The sequence below is a fragment of the Leucopleurus acutus genome (genome assembly GCF_964270905.1).
Source record: "Leucopleurus acutus genome assembly, chromosome: 5".
Classification (NCBI taxonomy): Eukaryota; Metazoa; Chordata; class Mammalia; order Artiodactyla; family Delphinidae; genus Leucopleurus; species Leucopleurus acutus.
In genome coordinates, this window is record NC_139147.1 from 15,634,341 (window position 1) to 15,647,234 (window position 12,894).

The following is a 12,894-nucleotide window of genomic DNA, read 5'->3' on the forward strand; positions in this document are numbered from 1 at the left end:
GGGATTTTTAGATATATTTAAAACTACCCCAGGTAGGTAGTTAAGTAAATGTTTACCTTCCCCACTAGACTAAGGATTCCTTGACTACTAGACTCACATTCCTGTTGTGCACTGTTGTGTCCCTGACACCTTCCAGAATGCCTGGCAAAGTACAAGCATTCAGAGAAAGAAAGAAGGAAAGAAGAAAAGAAGGAAGGAACGAAGGAACAAAAGAAAGAAAGAAAGAAAGAAAGAAAGAAAGAAAGAAAGAAAGAAAGAAAGAAAGAAAGAAAAGAAAGAAAGAAAGAAAGAAAGAAAGAAAGAAAGAAAGAAAGAAGGAAGGAAGGAAGGAAGGAAGGAAGGAAGGAAGGAAGAAAGAAAGAAAGAAAGAAAGAAAGAAAGAAAGAAAGAAAGAAAGAAAGAAAGAAAAAGAAAGAAAGAAAGAAAAAAGAAAGAAAGAAAGAAAAGAAAAGAAAGAAGGAAGGAAGGGAGGAAGGAAGAAAGAAAGAAAAGAAAGAAAGAAAGAAAAGAAAAGAAAGAAGGAAGGAAGGGAGGAAAGAAAGAAAAGAAAGAAAGAAAGAAAGAAAGAAAGAAAGAAAGAAAGAAAGAGAAAGAAGGGAGGGAGGGAGGAAGGAAGGAAAGAAGGAAGGAAAGGCAGAGTGAGGGAAGGAAGGGAGGCAGGAAGGGAAGGTAAAAAGTCAATTTGCATTTGAATCCCAGTCCTGCAAAACACTGTACAAATTGTGTAACCTTACTTTCTGGCTTTGGGGAATGGGGATAATTATAGCTACCTCTCAGGCTGTTCTGAGAATTAAATAATACAGCCTATATGATGAACCTGGATTTTTCTGGTACAGAAAGGGCTCATTAAACATTACTTTTATTCATCTTTTTGCTTCAATGACACCTGCCATCCATCCCAAGGCACGTGGATTCTCCTTCTCATTTTGTCTCTCCCAACCCTACTAGTCTGTTCCTCCAATCCAGCTGCTGCCATTCTCCCTTGTTGCACAGTCCTTCCTATTAGCCTGACAATTTCTGGTATCCATCCATCCTGTACACCACAACCCTATTCATTGTCTTCAAGACCAGCCCTGACCATTCACTCCTCTTTTCAAAATGTTTATTTTGTCCAAACTCTCCCACAACCAGGGCCCAGTGGAACTTCTCAACTTAATTTGTCACTATCCCCCTACATATACCCTCTGAGAAGACTATCTACTGCCTCCCAAAGTGTGGAACACTGGGATTGTGTCATTCATTTTTGCTGTTATTCTGCCTTGCACTTGGTAAGTAAATAGTAAACTTCTGTTGAATTGAATTTGAATTCCAGATCCCTTTTAGTTCCTTGTTTGTACTGAGTTAATGATACATCCAAGCCCAGGTACCAGAATGACATCAAGATACCAACATCAATGAGAAGAGACTGGGCTTTTAGTCACCTGTAACCACATTCTTTTATGTCTATATAAACTAAATGGCCCACAAATAACAAATTCTTTAGCAGAGCAGTTACACAGTACAATGTGGGTTACATTTTTCTTAAATTCTAGCTCTAAAGCAAGCACTTCATCTTAATACTAATAGAACCTCTGTGCTCATTTTTAATGCTCTATAAATTTTTCATTATTGCTAATAGCAAGAACATTGTAAATATATTTGAAGATATAAAATTCTTAAATGATTCTGTGTTATACAGACGATAGGCAGCGGTAAATAAGATTGGAGGAAATTTGTCAAATGAATGAAAAGATGAAACTGACAATATAAGAAATTTTGCCTTTAGGTTTCTCTGACAATGTTACAAAAGTAGATGTTTTTATATTTTTAATGAATAAAAGTCTGCTTAAAACTCACCCTCCTATGTTGAATCACTATGCTGTATACCTGAAACTAATATAATACTGTAAATCAGCTATACTTCAATTAAAAAATATTAAAACACACACACACCTATAGAAATGCTTACTTTTGAGTTATGAATAGATATCTTTTGGAAACAGTAAAATTCCAGGCTAAGACTAGAACAGATATGAAAACTATTTACTCAGTGTCTCCTTAACAAAATAACAGAGTGTTCAAATATTTTGACCTTGTAAAATTATTTTCATTCTGGTAGAGCAGAGAGATTTTGCAACTATATTTCCATGCCCTCCCCTCCCATTTTCTATAAGGTGCCATGACTGCTTGAATTCTGTAAATACGTGTAACCCTCTTCAGATGGGCAGTGATCAACAACTAATCGTTGTATTTAAAGCTAGGTAACTTACCCTTCTTCCTTCCATTCCATTGACCTTAGATCTATATAAATTTAGTCAACAAGTCCTTCTTTATATTAGTATATATAAGCCTTGGGGTTCTTTTAAAAAGAAGGCTCTACCAGGATAATAGGGACTTTCACCTTTAGTTAAATGTTAAAGCAGCTGAAAGGTGAATAGGCTCACATAACACTCAAACGTTGAGAGCTATTGAAAAGCTTCATTTTACAAATGAGGAGACTGAGGTTAAGGATGCTAAGGACCTATGGAAACACACCATATGACAAGAAACCCATGGCCCTGCATCATGTTTCCGCTTGGCATTTGCCCAGCTGCCCAGTGATTAGTCTAACCCAAGGTGCATCAACCTCTGTGCCATTGGCATATTGGGCCAAACAATTCTTCTTTGTTGTGATGCTGTCCTGTGTATTGCAGGATGTCTAGCAGCATCCCCAGCCTCTACTCTCCAGATGCCAGTATCACCCACCCCCTCATCCTTGTCGTGACAACAAAAATATCTCTAGACTTTGCCAAATGTCCCTTGAGGGTAAAATCACCCCCAGTTGATAACAACCAGTCTATCCCAGGCCATCTTATTGCTTTAATCAGCTATTCTCTTTTATGTTTTCTGGGCAAATACTTTAAGACACTAATGACCATATTCAGTATAGAGCTCTGAGTTATTTATATGAGAAACCACAGTCTTACAAGAAAAGGGACTTCACCGCTTTTTTGGCACTTCCAAATACAACTAAGAACAAATTCTGACTAGGGTTAACCCATCCCAACTTTTAGCATAAATTGAGGTTAAGAAAGAGACAAAATACAGACTGAGGGTTTTGATCTATGTTTAATGAAAAAGAAGTTACAGGAATAGAAATGGACATAAAACAAAGAGATCAATTTGGAAAACTATGGTGATAGATAGAACAAGGGAAAAATCATTTTAATCTTAAATTTACTCATATATTCTTATTAATCATTGATCCAAAACACCTCCTTAAATCCAAAACAGAGTAATAGTTAGAATTTTACTGTTCAAATTACTGGGCTGTTTTCATGGGAACTCACCAAGGTAATGTCCAAACAATACTTTTCCATTTCTCCCAGAACACACACAAGCAAAGGCAGAGATGTTTACCACGAGGTAACGTAGCATGGAGAAAATGCAGCCTTATCAGCTTTTTATTACAACAGCAAGTTAGCACTGGCAAATGTGCTTCTGGCACAAACATGCTTTCCGCTAATATTTTCATGAGAAAGCTTTTATGATATGCAACCATTTATTCTTAGTACAATCAATCATTGAGGGATTAAACCTAACTCTGGTGAACATAAATGTATTTGGAGAAGTTTCTGACAGTTGAGATTAGAGCACCGTAGAAATATTGAAGATGTGAAATTTTAAAATACACAGATAAGAAACTGCAGTGAGCATCTTACTAGTTTGTTTCATGGCTGAATTCTGTTCATGATTCTTAGCAGAATCAGTCAATGTTCTATTTCTATCATTTTCTACCCAGATCTACAGCATGATCGTATCTTGCTAAATAAGAAAAAAAAATATCTTTGGAAACGAATTATGATCTCTGAAAACATCCGGTAATAGGTTTGTTTCAATTACCTTATTTAAAATAAAATAACCCTTCTCTCAAACTATATCAGGCAAGCATTAAACTCGTTAGTATAGACGTTGGCCATGTGGGTAATAAGGAGAAGCAATAGATTTTACTCACTATCCCTTTAAAATAAAAATCTTTTGGCCAGTGCATAGCAGCCACCAACCTCTTATGCTCACATTGAATAATTTCAAGTTAGGACGAGCCCTGTCTCTTCTGATACTGTATTCTAAGTTTCTCCAGTTGTTCTATACATTGGGACTGGGCCAGCTTCAATGTCCGATTCTCCTCCGTCAGTGCCTCAAATTCCCGAGCCAGCTGAGCGGCATCCAGCTTCTCCTTTTCTGCCTGATCCAGCTTGGCAATGAGCTCCTTTCTGAAGATTCAGGGGGGCAGGTGAGGAAGAAGCATAAAACATAATGCAAACAAATTGAATTATACAGCAACAGCATAATGGAAGTCGAATATGTCATTCTACTCTTCTAAATTTTACCCATCTCTGCTTGCCTCCTTACTTTTATTTTTCCAACTTCACAAATGTTAGATGCCTTTATTTTATTCCAGCACCTCGTCTAGATATATCCAAAATATTAAACATATACCAGCGCAGATACAGAGAACAAATGTATGGATACCAAGGGGGAAGGGGGGAATCAGATGAATAGGGAGATGGGGATTGACATATATCCACTATTGATACTATGTAGAAAATAGATAACTAATGAGAACCTACTGTACAGCACAGGGAACTCTACTCAATGCTCTGTGGTGACCTAAATGGGAAGGAAATCTAAAAAAGAGGGGATATAAATACACATAAAGCTGATTCACTTTGCTGTACAGTGGAAATTAACAAAGCATTGTAAAGCAAATATACTCCAATTAAAAATAAATAAATAAATAGAAATAAAATAAACATATACCGGCAAAAGCTCAATAAGTCCTTTGACAGTCAAAAGGGGTGATCTTTTAAAGAGTACAACAAATTATAAAAAATTATGACTATTTTGTAGGAAAAAAACAGAAAAATTTGTTTATAATTTAAGATGCTATTGTCTTACAGGTAGGTGAATCATAGTTTGTCCCTTACCTAAGTTTTGTCCTTCAAATTCAGTTATTATCTTCTTTTGTTTTCTATTTCTGAGTTTAACAAATCTTTACTAGGCAAAGTAACAAATCTTTATGAAGAAATTCCAGTTGCAGATCCTCCTCCTGCAGATATTATTTTCCATGTCTTTCCCTAGCCCTTATATATATCTTGTCACCCTAACTAACAAAGCAATATCTCTATGTTTGGTGCTGTCCTGACTCCTGAATTTAGGAAGCAAGCTAAGGTTATTGGAGGGAACCTGTAGTGATAATGCCTAAAACAATAAATATTTGTAAATAATTCATTGATGTAAATACATAATAAGGAACTAAAGATTTGCAGTCTATATTTAGATTTAATAAACATGACAACCCAAAACAGGTCCATTCCCCTTATATGTGTCAGTTAATCCTAAACTAGACTTAACTGAATTTTCCTTTGCCTCAACGTAAGGGTATGTCATATTTCTTTCTCCTCTGTATGCAAAAGTGCAGAGACCTGGAAGACCACTTGAACCAAGTGATTAAACTTGACATCATTAGTAATGAGACCAATAGATGCCCCATGCATCACAAAAGACACAACATCTTTTCTGTGGTATTCCTGCCAAAAAATGCACACATCAGACAACCTCAAATTGAGGGAAATGTTACAAAAGCATTTGAAGCCTGTATGCTTCAAAATGTTAAAACTGCTTCATATTTAGAAAAACTAAAGAGAAATGGCAATGAAATGCAATGTGCAATTCTGGATTGGAAAGAAAAAAGCTGTGAAGGAAATTATTGGGAAAGTGATGCAATTTAAATATGGCCTGTGAATTAGATAATACTACTGAATCAATGCTAAATTTCTTAATTTTAATTATTGTATTGATGTCAAGTGAGAGAATGTCCTTGTTCTTAGAAAATACTCCCTGAAGTATTTAGGGCAATGGAGCATGAGATATATATATATATATATACACACATATATATAATTGTATATGTGCATGTGATATAGATAGATGGATAGACACCCCATCTCTCTAAGAGAGAAAGAGAGAGAGAGCCCCAGTAGTATGTAGCTTTGGGAGAGGGAGAATAAAGCACAACTGGGGAAATTCTTCATAATTAATGAATGCAGTAAAGGAAGTATGAGGGTTCTTTTTACCATTTTTGTAACTTTTCTGTAAATTTGAAACTATCACACAGTTGCCCCAGGAAAAGGATAAAAAGCAAATCAGAATAGAAGTTCTAGTATTTTCTTCCTGCATTCAACAGACTGCTTTGTGTACCCGATTTGGTGACCACTGAGCAAAACCAGGCACGGGAAAGAAAGTGCCCAACAGGGACAAAGGGAAGATAATCTGGAACATTCATATGCATATACACAAGGTTCCTTTGGGCTCTTATTGATCTTTGAATCTTCCATAGTATTTGGAATATAAAGGCTCCCAGAGATAAATTAGAAGTTTGGGATTAACATATACACACTACCATATATAAAATAGTTAAACAACAAGGACCTACTGTATGGCACAGGGAACTATACTCAATATCTTGTAATAACCTATAATGGAAAAGAATCTGAAAAAGAATTTATATATATCTCTCTCTCTATATATATATATATTTGTATAAAACTGGATCACTTTGCCATACACCTGAAACTAACACAACCTTGTAAATTAACTATACTTCAATTTTTTAAAATGGTTTAAAGAAAGAATATAGGGAATTCCCTGGTGGTCCAGTGGTTAGGCCTCCACTCTTCCACTGCAGGGGGCATGGGTCTGATCCCTGGTCAGGTTCAGTGCGGCCAAAGGGTGAAAAAAAAAGAATATAAAGTCTCCCAATAAATACTTATTGAATAAATATAATTGAAGAGTAAGGTACCTCAGAGACAACGTATATTTTAAATATGAGGAAACAGAAACTAAAAGTGCTTAATATAATTGGAAAAAGTCACACACCTAATAAGAAGCAGCCATGAATCGAACTTATCCTTCTGATTAAATGCTTAAGGTTCTTTGCCTCTAAACATAGTTTAAGCAATAAATGTCAATAATTAAATATTAGTAAAGTTTCTTATGTAACTATCTTAAAGAAATTGATTAGTAAAATTTATGTAAGTAAAAAGGGACATGCCTCTAAATCCCTCACCCATCAGATCATCTACTTCTGTTCTTTTCTTCCTTTCAAATTAACTGTGTCACACAAATAATGGCTACTGTCCAGGCTCCATATCTGACCTCATTTAAAATTCCTGAGGATATCTGTTATTAGTTTTGACTAACTGGGAAAATAAATCACAGATTTTACAACTGAAAGGAATGGTCATGATTGTCTAATCCAATTTTCTTGCATTGGAGAAAGTCAATAATAATTTCTTCCTTACTGGAATCAAGAAGACTCAACTGATAGGTTTCTAAATTAATTTCATGTATTTGATAAGCAGTTACACATCTATTTAATGAATACTGTCAAAACGTCTGTTGCCTCCTGTCCAAGACCTATTTATATAGAAAAATTGATGCTCATTCATTAGCAATTCATAATTAAACCCCAGCACATCAACCTACAAAGATAATCTTATAAATAGATGATCTGGGGAGCAAGTCAATATGTACAATTGGCTAGAATGTGGTCCTGCCTTTGATTTCTTGTTTATCATTTCCCTTCAGTGTAATGTGATAAAAGTGTAGAAGATCATCATTACAGGAATCTTATTTATACCATAGTTTTCCAGATGATGTACCTCAACAGTGAAAAGGTCATAACCTTGGGTCCACCATAGATCATCTGCTGGCCCCATCCTAAGCCACATGCCTGGATAAGTTTTTATTTGCTAAAACAAATGGGGGAAGGGGAAATCCAAGTGAGTCTGTAAAGAGAACTAAAACTTTCTGCAAACTAATTTCAAAATTAAGGAGATTCTTTATGTTGTAGGAGGTTGGGAAATGGATTCATCATTAGTCCAAGTATTTCTCTGTTTCTGGAAAGACCAGAACTCTTGGAACTTTCTAAGTTAACTAAAGACTTTTATTTGGAAAAGACAAAATCCTAGGCAGTTTAGTCCCCAGGAGCTAAAGCGTTTTGAATAATAATGTAACAAAGGGTCTTCCCTGGTGGCACAGTGGTTAAAAATGCACCTGCCAATGCAGGGGACATGAGTTCGAGCCCTGGTCCAGGAAGATCCCACATGCCGCAGAGCAACCAAGCCTGTGCGCCACAACTACTGAGCCCGTGCTCTAGAGCTGCGAGCCACTACTACTGAAGCCCACGCACCTACAACCTGTGCTCCTCAACAAGAGAAGCCACCGCAATGAGAAGCCCGCGCACCACAATGAAGAGTAGCCCCCGCTCGTCACAACTAGAGAACACCTGCATGCAGCAATGAAGACCCAATGCAGCCAAAAATAAATAAAATTAAATTAATTAATTTTAAAAAATAATAGTGTAATAAAATACTATCTTCATCATAGGAGAATTTTAGCTTAAATTGTGATTTAGACTATACTGTTAGTGGTTCTTGAAAGATGTGTGTTCTAGCACCAACATTTATACACAGGAGAGGAGTAGATGCTTCAAGATGACATAAAGGATGTGAAAGTTCACCTTCATCTTATGCAGGTGAAGGAACAATAAATGGTATTGAAATGGAATTTCCAAAACACAGTCTAGACTTTAGTATTGAAGCCCTACAAATGATTGATGCAGGAAGAATAAATTTACCCTATCTTCTGGGAGCCAAAGGGCAACACCTTACCTTTGCAGGAAGAAGTAAGATTTGCTCTAGAGTTTCTCAGCCTTGGCACAATTGATCTTTTGGGCCAACTCTTTGTTGTTGGTGGCTGTCCCAGACATTGGCATTATAGAAGGTTTAGCAGTATCCTTGGCCTCTACTCCCCAGATGTCAGTAGCACCTCCCCTCACCCCACATCATCACAACCAAAAATGTCTCTAGACATCGCCAACGTCCTAGGGGTAGGAGGCTGAGGAATCAGTCTAGTTAAAAACCCCTACTCTATAGGAAATGGAGATTTCCACTATCAGTCACCCGAAAAAGAGTTAAATTCTGGGTTAGGAATAACGGGAAAGGCAAAATGTTTTCCTCGTTTTGTTTGTTTCCTTATTTTAATTAACTAAGTGATTTTATTAAAGTATAGCTGCTGTACAATATTATATAAGTTACAGGTGTACAATACAGTGATTCACAAATTTTAAAGGTTATACTCCATTTATAGTTATTATAAAATATTGGCTATATTCCCTGTGTTGTACAATATATCTTTGTAGCTTATTTTATACCTAATAGTTTGTAGCTCTTACGTGCCTACCTCTATACTGCCCCTCCCTTTTCCCACTCCTCACTGGTAACCACTAGTTTATTCTCTATATATGCTAGTCTGCTTCTTTTTTGTTATATTCTCTAGTTTGTTGTATTTTTTTAAATTTCACATATAAGTGATATCATCAGTATTTGTCTTTCTCTTAGACATAGACTTAAAATAACTATGATTAATATATTCAAGAAATAGAAGAACAGATGATATATTTCAATGGAAGACTGGAGTCTACCAAAAATATCAACAGAATACATTAATTGAAAAATTAGATGAATTCCAAGTAAAATCTAGAGTTTGTTAATAGTAATATATCAATGTCAGTTTCTTAGTTTCGACAAATGTACCATGGTAATGTAACATGCTAATGACTGGGGAAACTGGCTGAGGGAAAAATGTTTCCTCATTCTGCTCCCCTAAAGATTGGAGTTTCTTTCCTTAGCAAGAGAGACAAAATTAAAGGCACTCTCACTGAAGAGAGGTAAATATTCTGTCCCTTTTAATGTGGTTCCAGGCAGAGAGGATTAGGTGGAGAGGTACCTGGGAATGAGATTCCAGTTAAAAGACTGGACTGCCTATAATTAGGTATAAAAGGCCCAAATCATTATGACTGGGGCATAAATGGAAAGTGTAATCTCACAGTCTAATGAAATCTGGTATATTGGGATTTCACATAAAACTAAATCCTCAAACAAAAGAATCCCCTTGTCCACACGGGGAGGGGGAAGGGTAAGCTGGGATGAAGTGAGAGAGTGGCATGGACATATATACACTACCAAATAAAATAGATAGCTAGCGGGAAGCAGCCGCATAGCACAGGGAGATCAGCTCGGTGCTTTGTGACCACCTAGAGGGGTGGGATAGGGAGGGTGAGAGGGAGATGCAAGAGGGAAGAGATATGGGGATATATGTATATGTATAGCTGATTCACTTTGTTATAAAGCAGAAACTAATACACCATTGTAAAGCAATTATACTCCAATAAAGATGTTAAAAAATAAAAAGAATCCCCTTGTCCACACCTCTGCCTCTGAGTGAAGAGCCAAGACAGTTCTTTGGTCCTTCTACTCATTCACTTGACAAGTATTTGTTGAAATCCTATTGCAAACCAAGCCCTGTCCTCAATTCTCGATAGACTGTTAGACTCGGGGGGTGTATCTCCACTGTTGGAAAATGAACTCAAAACCTATAAATTATACAAAAGGCATCTTATCCATATTAGACATCTTAGGAATGAGGATAGAACTTTCCACACATTACTACATACCCTGCAAACACTTGTGGAGAAATACCTCAATTTATTGTTTCTTTATGACAGTGGAAACCTGCTTTCTGAGGGCTGTGTAAAGATTTAAGAAAAATGTGCCTGGAATAAAAAAGTGAGGTTTGGTTTTCAATGTTTTCTAACTGCGGTATCGTTTTGCAAAGAAAATTGTACCCTGAAGTGAAGCAAATAAAACACATAAAATTGAACTTCCCCTGTTTGGCCCTTGTACAGTACCCCGCCTCCCCATCACCCTCACCATCCCCAATCTCTGAGAGGTTTCCTAGAACCCAGTTTAAAAGCCTCTGCCTTCAGGAACGCCCATAAAGAAATAAATGTTTCTGATTAATAATAAAAACCTCTTGTTGGAAATTTCAGGATAAAGTAAATACCATGACTAAAAACAAATCAGAATAGGGCTATTTCTAGACTATGCCTTTACAAATTACTTATGCTCCCTTTTCCCCCATCCTGATATGTTCCCCTCAATGAGATGTTGCTCCCTCAATCATCATTTTGTGTATCTTAAAAAAGGCATGAAAATACAGGTCTTATACTGATTGTGGTACTCTCATATGAAAACAGTTTTCTAATGTTTTGCAACTAAAATTATATACAACATTTTTAACTCAATAATAAAAAGACAAATAACTCAACTTAAAAATGGGCAAAGGACCTGAATGGACATTTCTCTAAGAAGTCATAGAAATGCCAAAAAGCACATGAAAAGGTGTTCAACATTTTTAGCTATCAGGGAAGTGTAAATGAAAACCAGAAAGAAACATCATTTTACACCCACTAGTGTAGCTATAATCAAAAAGACATAATAGGTGTTGGCAAAATGTGGAGAAATTGGAAACTTCATACATTTCTGATGGGAATATAAAACTGTGCAGCCACTTTAGGAACAGTCTGGCAGCTCCTCAGAAGGTTACACATTGGGTTATCATATGACTCAGTAATTCTACTCTTAGGTACACACCCAAGTGAACTGAAAAGATACATCCACACAAACACTTATACATAAATGTTTGTAGCAGCATTATTCATAATAGCTAAAAGTACAGACAACCCAAATGTCCATCAACTGACAAATGGCTAACTAAAATGTGATATAACCATATAACGGAACATTATTTGACAATAAAAAGGAATGAAGTACAGTCATACCTCATTTTATTGCACTTTGTTTTATTGTGCTGCACAGATATTGTGTTTTTTTACAAATTGAAGGTTTTTGGCAACCCTGCAATGAGCAAGTCTATTGGCACCATTTTTCCAACAACATTTGCTCATTTCATGTGTCTGTGTCACGTTTTAGTAATTCTTGCAATATTTCAAACTTCTTCATTATTATTATATTTGTAATGGTGATCTGTGATCAGTGATCTTTGATTTTGTTATTGGAGAAAGACCACGATTCGTTGAAGGCTCAAATGATAATTAGCATTTTTTAGCAATAAAGTGTTTTTTAATTAAAGTTTGTATGGTTTTTTTAAGACATAATGCTATTGCACACTTAATAGATTACAGTATAGTGTAAACATAACTTTTGTATTCACTGGGAAACCAAAAAATTTGTGTGACTCTCTGTTGTAATACTCGCTTTATTGTAGTGGTCTGGAACCAAACCTGCAGTACCTCTGAGGTCTGCCTGCACTGATGCATGCCACAGCAAGGATGAACCTGGAAAATATTATGCTAAGTGAAAGAAGCCAGTCACAAAGGACCACATACTGCATGATTCCATTTATCTCAAATATCCAGAATAGGCAAATACATAGAGACAGAAAGTAGACTAGTGGTTGCCAGTGGCCGGCGGGAGGGAATGGGGAGTGACCACTCAGGGGTACATGGCTTGTTTCTGGGGCGATGAAAATGTTCTAAAATCGTGATGGTGGTTTCACAGCTCTGTGAGTCTACTGAAAACCACTGAATTATTTTTTAAGCCCCTGAATTATTTCTTTTAAGTTATATAACATTTTTCAACCTGACTTTTCTAAGATTTTATCTTTTTCTGACAGTCTAAGTCAATCTTTTAAACACTGGAACACCTCGCACAATTTTTCATATATAAAGCAGAAGAGTGGTCTCTCCTCTGAACAAGATAAAACACAAAGCAAGTTTTACTAATGGTAAATCTATTTGTAGAACTAATTATAGTTTAACCATATATTTTTTAAACTGCCAGACAATTCAGTGATAAATATCAAATGCCATAAAATATCTGTACCTCACTTCCATGAGTTTCCATTACATACACAAAACCTATATGTGTTCTATAAAAATGCTTAGAATATTTATTGAAAAAAGTATGTATACATTTTATGTTACTATATAAGCAATTATATAAAAAATAC

General features: G+C 36.0%; 1 protein-coding gene across 1 annotated transcript in view; it reads right to left on the reverse strand.

The window, feature by feature from the left end:
- Nucleotides 1-3,605: 3,605 nt before the first annotated feature.
- The window catches only part of MAP3K7CL (MAP3K7 C-terminal like), a 37,148-nt gene continuing 27,859 nt past the window's right edge, over nucleotides 3,606-12,894 (reverse strand). Inside the window, exon 4 of the mRNA XM_082839827.1 lies at nucleotides 3,606-4,232. Within this exon, the coding sequence (XP_082695953.1) occupies nucleotides 4,052-4,232 (181 nt within the window). The 3' untranslated portion in view covers nucleotides 3,606-4,051. The remainder of the gene's footprint in view (nucleotides 4,233-12,894) is intronic.